Source organism: Chaetodon auriga, chromosome 15, assembly GCF_051107435.1.
Source record: "Chaetodon auriga isolate fChaAug3 chromosome 15, fChaAug3.hap1, whole genome shotgun sequence".
In the NCBI taxonomy this organism is placed as follows: domain Eukaryota; kingdom Metazoa; phylum Chordata; class Actinopteri; order Chaetodontiformes; family Chaetodontidae; genus Chaetodon; species Chaetodon auriga.
Window position 1 is genome coordinate 18,022,056 of NC_135088.1, and position 20,552 is coordinate 18,042,607.

At 39.6% G+C, this 20,552-nt stretch overlaps 3 protein-coding genes across 4 annotated transcripts in view; 2 read left to right on the forward strand and 1 right to left on the reverse strand.

Moving 5' to 3' along the window:
• Nucleotides 1-328: 328 nt before the first annotated feature.
• prdx5 (peroxiredoxin 5) lies at nucleotides 329-4,121 on the forward strand. Its single transcript, XM_076750112.1, has 6 exons — nucleotides 329-759; nucleotides 2,215-2,349; nucleotides 2,440-2,571; nucleotides 2,800-2,838; nucleotides 2,923-2,987; nucleotides 3,666-4,121. The coding sequence occupies exons 1-6, from the start codon at nucleotides 664-666 to the stop codon at nucleotides 3,769-3,771; spliced, it is 573 nt and encodes a 190-aa protein (XP_076606227.1). The 5' UTR covers nucleotides 329-663; the 3' UTR covers nucleotides 3,772-4,121.
• An 865-nt stretch (nucleotides 4,122-4,986) lies between these two features.
• banf1 (barrier to autointegration nuclear assembly factor 1) lies at nucleotides 4,987-9,854 on the forward strand. Of its 2 annotated transcripts, none has more exons than XM_076750832.1 (3): nucleotides 4,987-5,089; nucleotides 5,941-6,100; nucleotides 7,008-9,854. In XM_076750832.1, exons 2-3 carry the CDS (start codon nucleotides 5,975-5,977, stop codon nucleotides 7,152-7,154), a joined length of 273 nt encoding a protein of 90 aa, XP_076606947.1. In that variant the 5' UTR covers nucleotides 4,987-5,089; nucleotides 5,941-5,974; the 3' UTR covers nucleotides 7,155-9,854. The 2 variants fall into 2 exon arrangements, with proteins under 2 accessions (XP_076606947.1, XP_076606946.1); XM_076750831.1 differs by having other exon boundaries at nucleotides 5,008-5,089; nucleotides 5,936-6,100.
• Nucleotides 9,855-11,132: 1,278 nt separating this feature from the next.
• The window catches only part of LOC143333114 (uncharacterized), a 31,382-nt gene continuing 21,962 nt past the window's right edge, over nucleotides 11,133-20,552 (reverse strand). The window contains exons 5-6 of the mRNA XM_076751054.1: nucleotides 13,214-13,313; nucleotides 11,133-11,548 (exon numbers count right to left, since the gene is read on the reverse strand). Of these exons, the coding sequence (XP_076607169.1) occupies nucleotides 11,420-11,548; nucleotides 13,214-13,313 (229 nt within the window). The 3' untranslated portion in view covers nucleotides 11,133-11,419. The remainder of the gene's footprint in view (nucleotides 11,549-13,213; nucleotides 13,314-20,552) is intronic.

The window sequence follows — 20,552 nt, forward strand, 5'->3', positions numbered from 1 at the left end:
GTGTGTGTGTTAGATTGGTGTAGTGTGATGAAAACCTGTTAAAACCTTCAATTTCATGATTAATATGTTTGACCAGGCAGTGCATATATAACATATGGACACACTCCTTACTGATCATGAGGGACAGTCCTTCAAAGATTGTGCAAAACACTTCATTACAAATGAATACATAAGAGTGCATGGCTGCAGCTGATGGACCATACCTGTCTACCATTACACTCAATACACCTCCATGTGTCTGAGTATGAAGTTTTGCAGCTGTGCATCATGTCTGACTGTAGGTGTCAATTTTGTAAGACAGCTCTGAAAGCTGTCGCCTCATTCTCCTGTCAAGTCTTCTGTAGGACTGCCAGTGACTGTGCTAGTTAAAGCATGTAACTCTACCAATCAAATGCTACACTGGACATAAGGCTTCTTGCTAGCAGATGGCGCAGTAAATAAAGATTTAGCAGGCCCAAATCTAGATGCTAGCTTAAATCCCAGCAGCCAAACTCAGTGCGGGACTGTAAACTTACTACAGGGGAAAGTGGAGTACGTTAGCTGTAGTGACAGTACCGCTAAGTCAGGTGGAGGTGTGTCTGAGAGCAGACACGGGACACGCTGCATCCTCCACAGTCACTTTAACACGCCACTCACCGCTAACTAGTTTTAAAGGGAGCTACAATGCTTTCCGTCACCGCCTCTCTGATCAGGAGCACCCGTGCTGTCCAGTCTGCCAGGCTGCTCCATACGTCTCCCACCGCCACAATGCCAATTCAGGTAAGATTTGCGTGCATTTAGCTAACGTTAGCTGTGTGTGCTATATGGCGTTAGTAGAGACGTGTCGTTGTATTTTGTACCGAGAATTAAGTAAAGTAACGGTTCCATCCCTCGCGGCTGTAGCTCGCCATGCTAACTGTCCCTCTCAAACCCGTCGCCATGACAGCCGTGTGCTGGGATGCCAGAATGTTTGTTTGTCACGGCCGTTGTCTTCTCCGTACTTCACTAGAAACTTCTTCCGGACCTGCTGGGTGTCATTTGTACGGAGGCGCATTGCATTCACTGGATAAAAAATAATTAGACACCATATCTCGAAATTACGAGACCCTGATCTCGAAATTACGAGATCTTTTCTCGTAATTATGAGATCTTTTCTCGTATTTAGGCGATCTTTTCTCGTAATCACGAGATAACAGTGTCTAATTATTTTTTTATCCAGTGAATGCAATGCGCTTCCGTACATTTGAACGTAGCATAACGCAAAATATCTTCGGGTTGTCGCCTGGCTGGTCCAATGCCCTTTCTAACGTTAATTTCACTCGGAGAAAGATTTTTGACCTTTTTTAACACATCTGCATTCACCATTAAACTTGTGTCACCGTGTTTTAATTGCTAATTGTTTATTAGAGCGTCAGTACATTTTCTGCGTGAGCGTAACTTGTGATTTGGAGAATAAGATTAACGTACAACTACCTTAAGCCTGTAATTTAGTTCACAGCTGACTGCGAACCAACGTCATGTTAAGAAAATCTCTGTCACATTGTTAAAGTGTAATGTTTCGCTCTTTGAGAAGGATTGAAAGCACTTCTTGAGTTAAAGTGTCATGTATGTCTTGCAATGTCAGTCTGAAATTTGAGCATTCGGCCATTTTAAAGGGAGAGCTGCATGTATGTGGTGATTGTCGCCCTCTAGTGGCCACGTCCTCAAATGTGCGCCTATTGGAATTACCTGATTATCTTCTCTGCTTCGTTTGTTACTCAGAGAAGCCTAACTGGAGACTAGTTTACTTTAATAATCCCTGTAGTGACGTGGAATTTAAAAAAAAGAAAAAAAAGAATACTTATTAGATTTTTTTTTAATATATATGTTTTGTCCATATCTTGTCTATGCATTCATCAAAGTATTCGTGTGACTATACACAATAAAACTACTATAAACATCAGTCTGCTTTCTACAAAAACTGTCAGCCAAAAAGCAACAATGCTAACATATTAAACCATCCTTCAAGGTAATCGTATTCTGTTGATGTCCACAATAAAAGTGCTCTTATGTGCATGCAGAGTTAGCAGCATTTAAGTCCGAATCATTTGCATCACAAGTCTGTACTGTACATAGAAAATGTGCCGGCTTTGTAAGTTTGCTGACACTTTCTTGGCATAAGGAATCAACAGATTGTATGGTAATTTGAGAAAGTATGTCTGCTTTCCTCTTCATCGTCTTCTAAAACCGCAACAGGTTGGTGAACATCTCCCCGCAGTGAAGGTCCATGAGGGGGAGCCGGGAAATACGGTGGCGATGGATCAGCTCTTCAAGGGGAAGAAGGGAGTCCTCTTTGCTGTGCCTGGAGCTTTTACCCCTGGTTGTTCCAAGGTTGAGTTCGCACTCCTGTCTCTGTTTGCTGTGTCTTGTGCGCAGTCATCTTTGCATGGGCTGACATTGTGTTTCTCTTGTTGCTTTCAGACTCACCTCCCAGGTTTTGTGCAGCAGGCTGAGGATCTGAAGAGTAAAGGTATACAGGAGGTGGCTTGCATTTCTGTCAATGATGCATTTGTCATGGCTGCCTGGGGAAAGGAGCATGGAACAGATGGCAAGGTATTGACTACATTATTTTGTGTGAATTTCTACTGTAAGATCACTTGCATCATCCCTGTGTCTTGTAAGAACAGTTTAGGACAGTTTCCTTACATCAGAGTTTCTAAGTGGCCTTGTTTAAGAGAAGAGAGGTTGATGATACAACAGATACACTAAAAGCAGACATGAAGTGCACTGTGATATTTCAGATATCTAGAATGTTGAGCTTACTGCTGTCTTCTCCTGCAGGTTCGAATGCTGGCTGATCCCACTGGAGCTTTTACAGAGGTAAACCTAGTGTGTGGTATGTTTAAGTTCTGTCTAATCCGACTGTCTGTACTTATCTGTCTCTTTTTTCTTTCTGCCTCTTAGGCCGTTGACCTGTTGCTTGACAGTGATCAGATTGTGCAGGTACTTGGGAACAAGCGATCCAAGAGGTAATGAGACTTTTTGCAGTTTTGCAATAACAGATTGATTGCAGATGTTTTTTTAATCCTTTTTTCCCCATCAGATAAATCCAATGTCAGCTCAGGCCGTGACGCCAAGCACTCCCTATTACAACTGGCCACCATTTTATTTGAGTGTCTGAATTTGGAAATGTCTGCTCAGTGTAGTGCTCTCAAAGCTTCCTGCAATGGAACACACAAAGTGATTCCTTTGGTGTACACGCTGCTGTTTGCTAACAGTGCCACAATGCAGTGTGTTGCATAGTGCCATTGTGATTCACACATGTCTCAAATCTCAATTTACTGCTCACTGTAGAGTGAGTCTTGAGTCTCATGTTGTTCTTGAACCTCTGCTATTACACTGGCGCAGACATCATTGATAACATCAGCATTTCGAGAATAACACTGAGAAAAACATAAATATTACACTTGATTTCATGTTTTTGACATATCGTGACTCGTTTAGTTTCGGTTCTAAATTACTTTACTTAGTTATTATTGATACTATTATCATTTTATTCTAGTTTCATTTTTTCTTCATGGTGCTTACTAAATTACATTTAGGGTCATGCCCCAAAAATAAATCTTTTCACAGTTAGCGCCTGGCTTTTTCTTGTACATGTGAGGTTCATAGCTAGAAATCAGTGTGGACTTCATCCTGTGTTTCAGATATGCTCTGTTGGTGGAAGACGGAGTTGTGAAGAAGGTCAACGTGGAGCCCGATGGCACTGGGCTGACCTGCAGCCTGGCTTCCAACATTCTGTCTGAGCTGTAGGGTTATTTAGAGCTTATCAAACCGCACTGCAAACACCGAGTTTCTGTAAAAGTTGCACTAGCCTTGTATCAACCTACTCACGCCTCCTCCTGTTCACAAAGATGGATGCAAATGTCATATGGATGCTAATGTCAAAAACACATCTGGAAGGTTATTAATGCGCACAATGGACATAAATAGCAATCCAAAGAAAGGTGCATCATCCTTTGTATACTGTTACTTGTGAGTCAATAAAGTTCACCCTGAAGGCACTAATCACTTTTCCTGTATTGCTCATAGGGTAGGTTATTTGTCTGTTAATGAAGTATCCCACACCTGTGATCCTGTAATAAACGATGCAAGAGGACAAAGTGTCCAGTGTCACAATTTTTTCATGGAACATTTTGATTCAAAGTAAGTATAAAGTCGAAGCCAAAGTTGGCTTTATTGTCAATTTCTTGACATGTACCAGACATACAAAGGAATTGAAATTACGTTTCCCACTATCCCATGGTGTGACAATACAATTTCAAGTAAAACAGTAAAGTGCACAGGCACAAAGAATAAAGAATAAATAAATGAATAGTGATATTTCTAAGGGTTTATTCCATTGCTTTGATATATATTCATATTTTTATACTTAGATTTTTTTTTCACTTACTTGCATGCACATTATAGTTCAATCCTAATTTTACCAATCTGTTCAGCTTTGTTGTCCTCCTGTACAGATGTCAGAATCAGAATCAGAATTAGATATACTTTACTGATCCCGGGGGAAATTGTTTTTGTTACAGTGCTCCTTAAAAGAATAGAAGAAATAGAAGAGATGAAGAAGAGATAGAAGACATATAGAAGAGAAAGAAGAGATAAGGGCCATTCAGAGGGAGGTTTGATGGCCACAGGCAGGAATGATTTCCTGTGGCGTTCGGTCTTGCATTTTGGTGGGAGGAGTCTCTCACTGAAAGTACTCTTGTGCCCGACCAGCACATCATGAAGTTGGTGTGAGACACTGTCCAAGTATGTATGATTATGTCTATCTTCTTGAAAATTGTTCTTGGAACTGTGTGTCACATTGAGAGCAACTTAAAACCGCAGTCAAATTCCTTAAATGTGTGTACTTACTTGGCCAATAAAGCTGATTCTGCAGCAGAAATGTTGCAAGGAGAGCGTAGGCAGGGGTATTTATCCTGTGAGTCAACGGTAAGGGGAAAATGTGCTCCTCTTTCCTTGTGACGTAAGGTCGCAATGCATTGTGGTCGCCGGTGTTTGGACTGAAACAGAAACCACACGACGCTCCGGTGGTAACGGTATTTTTCCACCTCGGACAGGCAATTGAAAGGTAAGTTAATACCCTAACATAATGTGGCGGCCATAAGCTAAGATACGTATAAAACCAAAAAGTAGCACGAGATGATAATAAGCGGCACGGTTAAGTGAAAGTAGCTATCTAGCGTTGAAGATAACGTTACGTTAGCCTTCAGTTAACTTGTAGGCGCCTAAATTCATAGCTACTAATAGCGCCAACTTCGTCGTCTGCGCTACGGTGAAGATTACTTCAGGATCATGTAGTGTTTCCAAAAAGCGAACACCCCCTGCTGACGAGCAATAGCGATTAGTAGGAAAATCAACGACCACGTAGTGTGAGGATCGCGGACGTTAGCTCGTTATGCTAAAGCTGATAGCACCGGAGCATAATGCGCGCGCAATTCACCCCAGAGTGTATCGTATTGTTGCTGGTCAGTGGTATAAACGTGCGTGGTTATCCTCTTTGTCCTAGTCCCCAAGTCCTTCAGTTGTGTTACAGTAAAACTGAGCAATACTAAAATAACAGACATGCCAGCTGCAGTGAAGTAAAGACTGCTTCAGAGCAAACCTGGCAGGCCATCGCCAGGGAAGATATCAAGTGTCTGTGGGTTGCAGACTTGCTTGAAACCAAACATTAAATAAGGTGACTTAGTTTAAGTTTGCCATATGTTCACTTTTTGAACGACTGGATATGACTACAGTTGCTACAGTGTTAATGTGGATGAAATAAGTTCAACTGGGTTAAAACTGGCAGTCTGCTTCCCCCATTTGAAAAAAATAAAAGAGTTAAAGATTGGAAAAATAAAGTGATGGGTGTGCATTCCTTCTGTAGCATGAATTGTACTTCATTCTAATGTCCATTGTGGTCTTTCTGTTACAGTTCAGTTGTTAGTGATCTGTGACCGCCCACAAAGCAGCCATGTCGTCAACGTCCCAAAAGCATAAAGATTTTGTGGCCGAGCCCATGGGGGAGAAGTCTGTCGTGGCTCTTGCTGGCATTGGAGAGGTCCTTGGCAAAAGACTGGCGGACAAAGGATTTGACAAGGTGACTTGATTTGATTCCTTAACCTTTGGAAACATGTAGTAAGTATAAACATTTCAAATAAGTAATTATCTTGTTTTTAGTTCACCCCACCATCATAAGCACCCAACTCTGTCAAAGTGACGTGAAAACTCCAGTTTATGTAATGCTGATATAGAATTCAAGTAGCAGAAAATCTGCTGTGTGAAAGCAGCTGTTACTGTGTTTTTGAGTATGAACCAGTCTAAGGTCGTTGCTGTTATGATTTCAACTGTCATGCTAACACTTTAACCAGGTCATCATACTTGCTGTGAGGTTGAAGTCAAATTAAGTATAACTTGATTAACAAGTTATTCATCATTCTCTCAAGTCCTTCCTCCAATTCCTGTAAATGTCATCTTCGTCTTAAGAGCTACCACAGCAAATGACAAAAGCTTGAATTTAATTCTATAATGTGATGGTAAAAAGTTCCTTTTTTGGATGGTTTTGGTGAATTTTATTTTCCTGTTTTGAATGAAGTGTCAATGCTAAAATGACTGTTTTAGGTCTATTTAAGGTCTATTTCTGAAGGGACCGGCAATTTACGTCCAAGTCACTGACTTCAGAATGCCTTTATTTCTGACCGCTCACACTGTTGTGTCTGACGACCATATGGATGAAATCCCTTCAGTAGATTTTCCTGGTTAAAAAAACCCCAAAACTGTAACTGCAGGACAATAGAAACCAGTTATGTTTGTCCTGTCCGCCATGCATTACTGTCAGTCCAGTTCCTGTGGCGGTGCTGTTTTACAGAATATTCATGAAATCATCACTGTAGAGCTGTAAAGAACCACTCACCTGTACGGATTAAACTGGGCTATTGATGTGAGAAATCCTTCCACACCCACAGCCCTGTCTTAATTTGTGTGTGTGTTTGTCTCTCCCTCCACAGGCTTATGTTGTCCTCGGGCAGTTCCTAGTGCTAAAGAAAGATGAGGAGCTTTTCCGGGACTGGCTGAAGGACACGTGCGCTGCAAATATTAAACAACAAGGTGACTGCTATGGCTGTCTTAAAGAATGGTGTGATGCCTTCCTATAAAGCATTCAGTCAGTTGTTTTCTACTTCTGAAGTCCAAACTGTACATTATCTCTTCAGTAATCTTGATTAAATTACTGCACCATATATGTGAACTGACACTGTACACACCAAGGTTTATTGAAATCAGCTTGTTTTTAAACTATCCTTAAAGTTGTTAGTGTATTTCTGAAGTCCTTTCACCCACTAAAAGAATTCACACCTGCCCTTCTCATGGCCTTGGTTTCTTCATTGTTACATATTTGCCATTCTTTAAATTGCCATTAAATTGGTAGGTCTGGTGGGTAATCACAGAATGTGACAATTCTGTCTGCCTCTCACTATCAGTAGCCAACATTTCAAGATGTCACAGTGGTCGTAAAATCACAGGTGTAACTAATAATGATGGCTTCTTTGCATTAGGTTTTACCAGTAAGTTATGTCACTGAGCCTGCCTGCAGATTAACAGAGCTGTGAACCTGGTACACCTTTATGTAATGCAACCTTTTATTAACATTAGTGAACCTGTCAAAGTCAAAATGTCTACTCTGAGAAAACTTTATTGATGAACCCCCCAGTTTTGGGAAAGAGCCACTTAAGTTAATAATGGTCAGTTAGTTCAAAAGCATTGGTGCACTGCATGTATTTTCTGTTTGAAGTTGGGTTTTAAATGTATGGTTCATTCGTCGTTGGTCATGCACTGAGATTTTGTCTTTTTAAGCTATACATGGCCACGCTGTTTAGCATTAAACCCCTTTCCTTCCAAAACATTTTGATTTTTCATTTTGTATAATGTGATCACTTACCAATGTAATCCAGAGTAATATTTGTACTCACCTTCAACCCATTTGCCAGCTTTTAAATTAGGGTTGCAACAGATGATTATTGTCATGATCAATTAATGCACCGATTACTTTCATGATTAATCGTTTAGTCCACATATGTGAAATTGTGAAAAATGCTCATTGCAGTTTCTCAGAGGCCAAAGTGATGTCTTTAAAATGGTTGTGCAGCCACCAGGCCAAGATTCTTCATTCACTGTCATAAATGACAAAGAAAAATAGCAAATCCTTTCATTTAAGAGGCAGGAACAATAACACGTGAAAGAATAAATGGATTATCAAAATACTTGCCAATTTCTCTTCATTTTGAGCGACTGATTGATTAATCTTATCGTTGCAGCTCTATTTTAAAGCCACAGAAGAATTTAATGTAAGCTGTATTTATCAATGGCACACTATCTCAGTAAACTGTGTCTAAATATTTTTTTTGGGGAGGTGGATTGTCCGAAGTGTCTTGCAGAGGCTGTGACTGATTTGTGTGGCATTCAAAAACTGAACCTCAAAACTGATGTGACACTGGTCTCGCCAGAGAAGATTTCTCTGTTTTTTTATTAAACAAACTTTGAACTTTTGACCCGGCAAATGAAGGAGCACCACGACCAGTCCCCCACATCTTGTCTGCTCATAGCTTATTTGAACATGAAGATGGAAATGTACATAAATAAAAATGCAAATACAAAAAAACTCAAACACTGTCAAAAACATGTAGTCTATTGCTGATGAGTGGCCTGCAGCCTTTATATTAAAGCATTAAATTACTTATGTGTGTGTCTACTGGATTAGCCAGACAGTAACGCTGATTTTCTTCACAGCCAACAAAGCATTTAGTTATCTGCCTGAAGTGCTCGGGAGTCGAGGCAAATGAGTACAAATTCAGATTGATGCGACGTGTTAATGATCTATCAGCACCCTGTTTGCTCACTTAAGATATAATATGTAACTTATATCATGTTAAAATGTCTGACAAATAACTAGACCTATGTTATGTGTTTTGTTTGTGCTGAATGTTTCCAACAACGTTCCAACCCCCGACAAATCTTTAATTTTATTCAAAGTAATGCTGCATTTCAGTTGGTCGCCCGTGAATTGCGACACAGGAAACAGCCGATGATACTTAAGAGTGAGGAAGGAAGTCACAAACGCGACTAAACGTAACTTTGATGCATTACCTCGTCCGAGAACATTTCAGCCAATCACATTAGATGATCCTCATCTGCAGTGGTTGTTGTTTAACAATGAAGACAGTAACTCCCATGATGCCAAGCTACTTCACCACATCATCAAACTATGTCTTTTGCTTTCATTGTTTTGATTGAGAGACTCTTTGCCGCAGAAGTGACATGCTAGTTTGAGGCTAAAGTAGTTGATCTGCTGTATATGTGTGACAGAATGTATTTGAAGCTTCAATAGAAGTTGATCTTTTTTTCTTCTGCTGTGAATCTGCAAACCCACCAAAACCCAGGCAATCTCTTTCTTGACTTTGTCTTTTGATTACCTCTGAAGGGGAAAAGGTAAATCATTGATCTAGCTTCTAGTGGCTTTAAACAGACATGAAACAGCACCTATAGTGTTTATTTTTAAACAGTAATCCTTATTTAGGTCTTCATAACTGAGCTTAATGTTGTCTTTGTCTTTTTAAACATGAGCTGCCTTAATGCATGTTAGTTGAAACGTTTTTTTCTGTCAGATAAACTATAAGCTCTGACGTAGTGCATGTCCACGCTGTCACATGGTCCCTCACACATCACCAGTTGTTTGAAGATGTAACCTGTCCAGCAGCTTTTTGTTAAAACACTGGCTGACGTGTTTGCATTTGACTGAAGACTCAGTTTCAGTTTTTATATTTCTCGTATTGTTAAAAAATAAAAGGCAAACTATCAGACGTGTGTGTGTGTGTTTTCTTACATATTAAAAGTTTCATTTTAAGCAAATAAAATCACAACTGAGACAACGTCCTTTGATAACATGAAGGTTTATTTCAATGCATGATATTCCATGGTTACTCTTTCACCAACGCTCCAGGTTTGACATTTGCTAGATGTTGAAAATATATTGGATCATTTTCTAAATGATCCCGAACAGCAGGGGGTTCCCAAAAAGTTGATCACGTCGGTTGTCGTGGAGCTCGTGTGATGGGATCGTGTCTGAGATGAGAGCAGTTATCTTTTATGTGGTCATGATTTAACAGAACTAAACCACTGCCTGTACTGCTTATGTAGAAATAACCACAGACAAAGTGAAACCTTTAAAACAGGACTGTTGAAGGACCCCTACGCTCTGAACAACATCTCACACCTGATTGGTTAAAATGACGATGTACAACTGTCTCTAAAAGTACATTATAACTGCTGTATTCATTTTTTGCCTTAAAGAAATAGAAAATTCTTCACGTGACAGACTCATAATAACCGAATAGCTGATTTAGCTTAAATGGCTCATTACATACTGAATTTCCATAACCCCTGGAATGTTATTTTTTTGGGTCTGTGTGCTATTCAACTATAAAATCTCGATTTTACGGTGATCAAATGCTCAGAATTGTTGCTTAAGTTTCACAGTAGCACCTATGCACACACACACACACACACACGCACACACTTCCACATCCACACTACAGCAACAGTATATAAATGAGCAAAATGCTAAACTCTTGATAAAACCTTGAAATTAATTTGCATGATCATAATCCACTCATGAACAGCTGTTGTCCTCGGTAGATACAAGTAACTGCCAAAACAGGAAACACCTAAGTGAATGAAATACAAAATATGCGGACAGGAAATGCGATGCAGCTCTAAAGGACAACCTGAATGTTGATGGAGGAAAAAGCGTTCCGTGTGAAGACGTCTACCTGTGCCATTTTCTCAGGGAGTGTTTTTGCCTCCATCAACAGCCAGAAATGGAAACTCATTAGCAAACATAGTCTTTTTCTCAGGTCATCTGTAGCACCACCATAATCTGAAGACCTAATGTGGGGATTTCGCCTCCCGGTTCAACGTTGACATGCTGCAGAATCCACGTGAATCTGTTCTGTGATTGGTGGAGCCTGTTAAGACACTTAATGCTCAGACTGTTTCCCTTTGTTTTTTGGCAGTTACCTGTAAATATATATGAGCATGAAATGTTCAAACCAGATGATTTTTTATTTCTTTTCTTCACACTTGTTTTTGATAGCGTCAACTCTGACTCTTTATTGATTGAATGTTTAGGTTTTGTTCCAGATTCCCATCTTGTTTTTGTCCTCTAACACTGAGGCAGACGTTAGCAGTTAAAGAATTTAGTTCATGACATTTTGTCGCTGATTATGTACTGTACATCGGCAGCTTTTATGCAAGGTTACTATAGTACATTGATGTCTTATTTAGATTGGAAGTACATGTACACACTGTACATACATGTACATACTGTACAGTTGTACTTTTAAATCACAACAATCCCTGATTGGTCTCAAAGCAGAGCACAGAAGAATTTCTTCTCCCTGAAAGGGTTCTCTGAGGTGGGCACGGGGGTGATCAGGGGGTCGTCACACGAGTGTGCGTCGCAGTACGCCATCAGGTCAGCCGCTGCCTTCGATACCTGGAGATGAGGATGGTCACGTTTAGCTCATGAACACGATTCCATTAGATCACACTGTGTTTAACCATCAGGCAAAATGAAGGAAAAAGTCTCCGGTCAGAGGTTGTGGTGCATTTACAGGGCGCAAGAATTTAGAGTTCTCCACTGAGTAACTTATGCAGTACTTAAAAGTCAACAATTTTCCTCTTAATGAGAATAGTGAAATGAAGCCAGTGAAATGCAGTGTATACAGTGTATGCAGCTCATGAAGACTGTCAGTGTATTGTCTTACAGCTCTGCTAATGATGGCCATTATTTATGACTTTTGGAACCGATGATCTTTTTTCTCAGCATGTTTTCAGTCCATGGTTTCTGTCTGAGGTTCATGCATGTCACTGTACAAAGTGTGTGGTCATAATACTATTTCATAATGACGATGGTTTCCATTTACAACCTCTCACCAGACCATTTTACACAGCCTTTGGTTTTAAGCCTTAAGTCTGAGTATGTTAGCTCAGATTTGGCTATTGAAGACAACAATATACATCATCAAAACCTAAAACTGAATCGTATCAAATGTTTCTCTGTCAATGCTGGAAGCAGTGCAAATGGCTATAAGACCGTAAACAATCCTAGCAGGGTGAATGAGTGAAATTAATTGATTCATTTGAGGAAAACGGGATGTGTGCAGTTACAAAGGTATCACAACACGGCAGAGAACACAGGAGTAACACAACACCAGCAATAACACAGAATCAGCATCAGTACTAAACTGAATCTGAATGCAAATCAGGACATAATTATGTGGATTTACAGCAATTTTGACATGTTATTAGTTAGTTAAATGTGGATTTTAATATGAAATGTGTGAAGATATAAAAATCTATATTCAAATCCTCATTCAGGCCTAGAATACCTCTGATTTTGATGTTTTCTCTCTGAAAATTATTTAATGAGTCACATTAAATAGCTAAATATGTATTGGCTGCATATGTTTTTATTTCACTGACAGTCTCATAAAGTCTTGGAGTGAAGATAAGAAAGCACCACCAGTTCAAACTTTTTCAAATATGTGTTTCTCTCAAAGTTATTCTTTACCAGAGGTGACAGCAGCAGAACACGGCCTCTAAAGCAGGTTATTATTCACCTTATACTTCAGTTTACACGAATGGATTGTTCTTTTTAAAGAGACAAGGTGCCTCTGCAAGCTGTTTCTGACGCCATTAGGAACATGACAGAAACCAATACCATTTGGAAACTCTCCAACGGGAAGCATTGACTAAAGGTGCATGTGAGAAGGTCACTGGTGCTTCATCTACAATCCAACGTGGATGATGAAAGTTTCTCAAAGCCCGTCTCCCTCTCAGCTATCATTTCAGGCTTTATATGGACAAAAGGATCAACTGAAACGTCAAACTCTGTCTTTTATAGTCTGAGGTCATATTATGACTTCTCATTGATGTACCTGACCAAGTCCAACATCTGAACATAAACAGATTTCAATGTAACATCTGGACTTTTGTCTAAAAACAGGATTTTTTAGCTTTTCAGAAAGTCACATTAAGATAGAAAATGCTATTCCATCCACTGCATTGTTTGTACTCATCAACCGCTTTGTGTCATCTGTTTCCTCTCCTATTAGACTGCTGTGATTCATACCTGAATGAGCTGTTCAGATAGTCTTACCTTTATCCTGCAGAAACTAGCCTCTATCTTCAGCTGCTCCACCAGCTTCCTGGCTTGGCCGACACTCATGGTGCTGTTCACTGGGGTGTCTCCTTTCATCCTAGCCACAAACACAGCAACATTTAAGGAGCTGAACTGGATGGAAATACATTCTGGATTTTTTATTTTTTCCACATTTTTCAATTGAAGTCATTTCTCTATAGCCTCTGCTCCCCCAGCATTGACTGATCCAATGCTTCACTTTGACCAAATGTATTAATTGTATAAATAATGTTTGTAGCTTGCAATAAGTTCTGACTGAGATGGTTACTTCCTATTCACACAGCTGAACTATGAGCGTTAACTAAGACAAATACATCAAATAGCACAATTGTGTAGTATCTGATGAAAGCTATTCTCAAAAATTGTAGTATTTTATTTCTAGATTTTAGAAGCTTTGGCTGCAAAGCAAGCAAGCATGAAAAAAGTCACTCCCCACCAATGAAGTATAAATATCTGTCTATTGTGTCATAGAATTGGCCCAACAGCTACATTAGGTCATCTTTTATGCCAACAAAAGCATATATATGTGATCAAATGCAAATGAAACATATAAACTGGCACAAATGGTCAGATCTATTCACCATGGCCCACGGATTCTCTCACTACAAGCACGAATAACCACAGAAATATCAAATGTAGAATGAAATAAGCGCTGCAGCCACACAGACATTGATGACATAATGAATAAATATGCATATGACTGAAAATAAATGTGCCACAGATGGAAAAGGAATCCAGAAGGATGGCTTGCCATCAGGAAAAAAACAGCAAAGGAGCGAATCTATTTGAACCATTCTGGACCTTTCCCCATTGTCTTTTCCCTTCTCCCTCCATCCAGCCCCTTTTCTTACCCGTATTATATTCCTCTTCAGGTGCAATCTTCCCCCCTCTTCTCTCTTTTTTTCCCCTCTCTTTTTCTGCCTCTCGTGTGTCCCTCTGTAAGCTTATGTTTGGTGGTATCAGTGTAGCCGGACCCCACCCCTCACAGACAACAGCGTGGATGGTACCCTGCTCTGTACAGTCCAGTGCACTGCAATTCTGCCACAATGAGCACTAGATTTGTGGTGGATGGATAGGATCACCCCCTCGGCAGTGAGTGGTACCTGCCAGACGGAGGGAGGGGGGAGCCACTGGTGAAGGTTTTCTTATGTGGGTGGGTTGTACCATATGTGTCCCTGGGAAATTGGGGCCAACTGGAATATGTCAGGTTTGAATCTCTGTCATGGATAGGATGGTCTATGTGGTGTGTGGTTTTGGTTTTTCATGCAAAAAGATGAAATGCAGCTTGGCATGTGAGCTCCAGAGGTCTCAAGCATTACGTGTCTCTGTGCCTTTTGTGATGCCCACCCTCTCCTCTGTTGCCATGGGAACTGCTGCAGTCTAGTGTAGTGGTTTACATCACCGTTTCAATTGTAAAATTAGGGCTGGTATTTAAATGAGTGTGAATGTGCTACAAATGAGAGGAATGTCTGATTTGCATATGGGAATAATAGAAAGAAAAATGAACTGTCTGGGCAGGAAGAGCAGAGTGGATTTTTATTTTTATTTATTCATGTATTGTCGTTACTTATGACGCTCACAGATCAGAGAGCCTGTGGAGGAAAGAGCTCCACTAGCGCGACGCACACGGCGGCTCCTTTTACGTCGTAACGGCGTTTGAACGAATAGCAATGTCTATACCTATGTAACTGTTCAATAAAGATTATTGCACAAAAGTACGGTGCAGTAAACCTGAGACATCGTCTGTATCGTGGTAATTCAGAGGATACTCAAGCGAACAGGCTGACAACCGTCAACTGAAGTGTGGAAAAGTGCGCGACGCCATCTTTGCTAAGCTAACGTCAGCGTGTGCTTGGCTTTAATGGCGCTCTGACTCTGTTCCTCACTTCTCTTTTCCGGCGTTGACCTATCTTCTTCCTTTACTATCCCTGGTAACGAGGAGGAAGTTTCGCATTCTTGATAGTTTGTCCTTCGTGCTTGCCGTCGTATATGTCTAAATAACACATGGTAAAACCTATAGCCTGTATATACTACATGCAATGAAAGAAAGAGTTTGTGCCACTGTGGCTTTGTGTTTGGTGGTGAGTTTAAGTTCTTTACAGTCAAAGCAACACATCTTATTGTTTTCTTTTATCTTAGAGTTAAAAAACAAAAACAGTTTACAAAAACCATGCTGAGGCATTTGGTGAGTACACTAAACAAATGTAAATTATAGTGTCTTTTTCCCATTCATTATTTATTTTCTTTCTTTCTTTCATTTGTTTATTTATGTTTATTTTGTATAATTCTATAATTGTGGATACATAGCTGATCTTGCCACGGGTTATCAGTTCTTATTGACCCTCTTCAGTAATATTATATAGTTAAGTTTGACAATAACTCCTGTGAATTTCACAAAAAACTATGAAACGAAACAAAATAAATAAATAAATAAAACAGGCAGTTTACTTGTGTTTATGAGGCGTGCAAATACAATGACTGTCTTCTAGGAAATTGTAATAAATCCATGTAAGATGGTAATGAAAATTAACTTTTCCAGTGTGGTGCACACATCATAGAGCAAAGAGCTGCACAAACTGCACCCACACTCTTTGTCTAATCTCAACATTTTGCTTTGTATTGCAGGGACTGCAGATGAACATCATGAAGGCAGAGTGAGCACCAGTTTATTTGGGTTTGTAAGCTGCAGCTGCAGTTTAAGGACTCCATCTGCTGGATGATGCTGGCAGGTTTGACTCACACCAATAACATGTCGGCTCCGACCAGCTGGGAGACGTGAACCACCAGCTTCTTTGGAGGTAAACAGTAAAATGAAATGATCCGAATTTTGGTTTTAGAGAAAAAGTAGACAGGAATAAATGACAGTACAATTTACAGACATTTTAAGGAAGGTATCAAGTATAAAACTCTTATGAATGTGGAGCAAATCTCAGTTTTCATAGATGACTCTCTCATTTTAATTATGGTGAAATTTTAGTATCAGGTTCAAACAGTAGACAAGCTTTTTGGGGAAAAGGAACCAGTGTCAAATGAAGTTTGTCAGTTTTTATCTGAATGATTGTGTCTCAGTGGTTTGACCTGATCAGCTGATAAACAGGTCACTTTGAAAAAGTGACTTTGGATTTACATCCAAACTGCACCTACAGTACTTTGCTTCATCATAACTGAGTAGCTCAGTATCTCCACCTGAAAGAGACTTGAAATTAACAGCAGCCAATAATAATGCCATCCATCACATCTGTGCTTTTTCTTCCATATGTCAAATTTCTAGTTAAACATGTGACCAAGAGGCAGAGTAACAAAAAGTCACAGGGAACAGAAAAACCATGGCTGGAACCACCTTTGCTTTGACATGTGTGCTGTTCGTAGTGTTGGGCAGATCTGGACTTTGCCAGGCCAGCTGGACTATTATTTCCCTGCAACCCATGGTAGGACACAGCAGCACTAAGAGGAAGTTTGATTCAGTGCCTTAATATTGATGCTATCAGTTTGCTCTGTTGTTACAGTTGAGAGTTCTGGAAAAATCAAGTACTTTGACTTTAAAATGTAAGCGTCTGAACATTTCTTATTGATACATTAATAGAAAGAAACATCCCCAAGATGATTGTGAATATGTTATGCTGTTTTATAATGCATGAATGAATACATCATTTGCTTATGCATCATAGGGAGGTCATAGTGTTGACAAATAGATTAATAGCCAATTAAAAATGTCTTTATTTCTGCTTACAACTATGTTACAGTGACTTATAAACCATCTATCAGTGGTTTGTATACTGCTATATTGCTACGACTTGCAGAAAGATAAATGCTCTCCATTCTGTATGTGTGCAACATACAATACATAGTTGTGTATTTCAGTGTCTGAATGACATGAGAGCACATAGAAAATAATGATTTCTACCAGGAAAATAACTTATTTTGGATAGCAGCTTTCTGAAGTCAATAGTTCTGACACAAATTCTGGTTTCAGGCAACTCATCTACAGTTTAAGCCCACATTTTAATTCAGCAGGGACTTGGCAACATCGCTTGTAATTTGGGGACCAGTTTTAATCCTTGTGAACCTTTTTCCTTTTCTATTTTTTATTTTTTTGTCTTGGCGCAAACTCACAAAAACAGTGACAGCAGGTACACACCAGTACATGACTGCAAAGGCCGTGTCTAAAATGCTCACCAGATGGTCCTCGAGAGCTCCTGTTTCATCTCTGCAGGTTGTGCTCTGTTGTAATTAGTGTGGGTGCATGCCATCCCGCAAATAAGTCATTTAATAATATGCTGCCTTGATGATCATAATGTCACAGTTAAAAGTGTGTATATAAAGCAACACACGAGTGAGCTGTGGAAACTTGTTTCTTATGCAGATCCAAAAAAGCAAACTTTAAACATTTTTCCAAAATAAGAGTGAACAAAGATATTAGTTTGAATTTCAATTAGTAACTCTCTTGTATGTTTAATTATCTGTTATGCTATAAATATGACAATTAATTAACTCTTAATACATTTCTTTTTACTTAATTAACAATCCTTAATTAAACTGAATGTAATTACCATCGAGGCACACTGGAGCCTTCAAGTCTGGAGACCTCAAAGCTGAGAACAGCCTGACTTTACTCACTTGATTTCTCTCTCCCTGGTTCAAAATGTAAGTTTCAGTCTGTGATGCAAACACAAATTTATACAGAAAGTTTGATTTGTTTCATAAAATAAAAGGAATTCAGAATGAGGTCTTAAAGCTGCCTTGTTACAGACCTGTGTGACGCTGTCAGATTATTATTGCCCTCTCAAACAAACTACTGTCTCACATAAGACTTACGTGATCCAGTTAATGCATTGTTGACATTTGGATTTGAGTCCATGCTGCAGATAGTGCAGTTCTCTGCCTCGAGGTTGATGCCAATAAATATTGAAACAAAGTTGGTAAATGATTTTCATTTCAACCCATTTGTGCCATTGATTCCATTATTGGACCCAGTGGCTAACAGACACTGAAATGCTGGAAGTGTTTCAAGCTCAACGGTAACTGTGGTGTTGATATTGAAGAACAAAATGCACGATGCATTATCTGTCTGACTCTAAGCGTTAATGTCTGATGACTAGAGGCTTTTTAACACAGCTGCTGCATCTAAATGTTCCCCAGAACTGAGCATGGCCTATGCAGCCATAACCACAGTAAAACATCCACCGTAATAACCACCAGCTCGTAATACTACCGGCAAACACGCAGTGGTGACTGATGAGCTATTGTGTAAAATGCCCGCACTTAGATTGTCCAGTGGGCTGCTGCTGCTGCAGTAATTTATTATTATTATTTATTAATTTCAACAAATTATTTCCAGTGAGTAGTATATCAGCAATTGTTAGGTGGTACATATATATATAATTCCATGATTCAATTATTACCATGAGATTCCTCAAGCAACCTCTCTCCCATATATTGCTAAATAATTTTGTCTCATATGTTTTGAAGGAAATGTAATTGCTGCAGTTTCCAGATTAGAAAAAAAAAAAAAAAAAAAAGCCACCCGGCCACATTGACTCACTTATTCAGACACACTGTAGCTACCTCTGATCTGTTTGCGAGGCTAACTGACTGAAAATATGGCGCGAGTGTGGTGTCATCACTGGTTTTGAGTGAATATGTTTCATTCTGTTTGATGCTTTGAGCTAAATGCTAATGTTAGCATGCTAACATGCTCTCCATGCCAGTGCTAACATTAGCAGGTAATGTTTGGTGTAGCAGGTAGCTAATATTCACCATCTTGGCATGTAATTAGTACTAAACACATTGTCATTAGTTTAGCATTTGGTCATGAATCAGTGATGATTTTAGGATCAGAAAAGTGCGCTAAATGAAGTAATCACCAAAGTGGTGCAGATTCGTCCTGATGGGGGCGTGAGCATCTATACCAAATTTCATGGCAATCCATCCAAAAGCTGCTGAGGCGAGCAATGCACCTAGCATGGCTAAAACTGAGAATATGTTTAAACAGGAAAACTTGAGATAACCACTCAGATCTTCAAGTTAGAGACTGATCAATCATTAAGAACTACAAACCTTGCCCTCACAGTTGAACAGCACTGCACATGCTTTTCATTCGCAGTAGTTATTGCTGTACAGACAGCGAGTTTGCTTTAACCTCTCACTGATCGATCTGCCCCCGGGTGCGGGTTCTACACAGCTGTGAATCCCAAAGCAGCTCTTACGTAATGATGAGCAAAGCAGATTTGGGTGGGGTGATCATCTGAATCATCAATTGCAATTGGCAGTATGTATTGACGGTAATGTAACTGCTCAATACTTTCCAAATAGACACTCCTGACTTCATTCAGAGAGTGCTGGTGGTCAGTGGGCAGAGTGAGCGCTGCACGGTTTTCTTGGATGTTTGTGTTCACCAAAGATTTCATTTATATATATAAAAAAAAAGAATTAAAACAACAGATACTCCCAAGATTTTTTTTTTTATTAAAAGAGCCAGTTCCAGTGTGTTTACTAGAAAGTAACATGGAGAACAACTTCACAATCCAGCCATCAGGTTTTTGTACTGCACACTTTAGGATGCTATTAAGGTAACATTATCATATTCATCTATAACCAACAAAAGAGAAGACAAGACAGCAATTAAATCACTTGATGGGAAATCAGTCATGTCACCAACAGAGGAGCCAGATAAATCAGAGCTGCTGCTAATCAAACATGTGAGAAATGGAAGAGAAAGTACATTTGTGAAGTGAGTTTGTCGCTCAGGCAGAGCAGCCACCGTCCAGAGAGCATCCCCACAAAAGAGCCAGTGCATCTACGTATTGCACAACTGTTCTGCATGGATGGCAGTTTGACGTCATGCCAACAAAGTATAGTCCCATCTAAACCAATGATCAGTTTCCACACACATCACTTTTCTTGTCATCTACAGCCTTGTAGCTCCACGGGGTAGATGCTGTTGTCAAAGCCTTTTGTACTGGTTACTTCCTAAACACCTCTCTGGGAAGTCATGGGTGCATGGAAGGCCTGTGTATGTTTGAGATAATAATCTTGACACTGGCTGACTTGCTAGCTACAGGTTCTCTGAAGCGTATTTTAGTAGAACCCCACTTGACTTTTTGCATATTAGTTTGTGCTACAAGATGATTTATAGATGCACGTTTTTTTTGGACATTTATGTTGAGATCTACAAGATTCTCAAAGTTTCTGTATAAGCCCCAAAGCCCATGTATGCTAAGAGTATATTTTATATAAGGAGGCAAATTAAATCAGGTCCAAGCCTTCTAAACAGTTTTTCTTAAGCTTTAACTTCAGG

Bases quoted from the DNA above. Each gene is read 5' to 3' on its own strand.
- banf1 (XM_076750832.1), top strand. From the start codon at position 5,975: ATGTCGTCAACGTCCCAAAAGCATAAAGATTTTGTGGCCGAGCCCATG. The intron at 6,101-7,007 runs GTGACTTGATTT...CTCCCTCCACAG, and splicing joins CGGACAAAGGATTTGACAAG to GCTTATGTTGTCCTCGGGCA.
- prdx5 (XM_076750112.1), top strand. From the start codon at position 664: ATGCTTTCCGTCACCGCCTCTCTGATCAGGAGCACCCGTGCTGTCCAG. The intron at 760-2,214 runs GTAAGATTTGCG...AAACCGCAACAG, and splicing joins CCGCCACAATGCCAATTCAG to GTTGGTGAACATCTCCCCGC. The intron at 2,988-3,665 runs GTAATGAGACTT...CCTGTGTTTCAG, and splicing joins GGGAACAAGCGATCCAAGAG to ATATGCTCTGTTGGTGGAAG.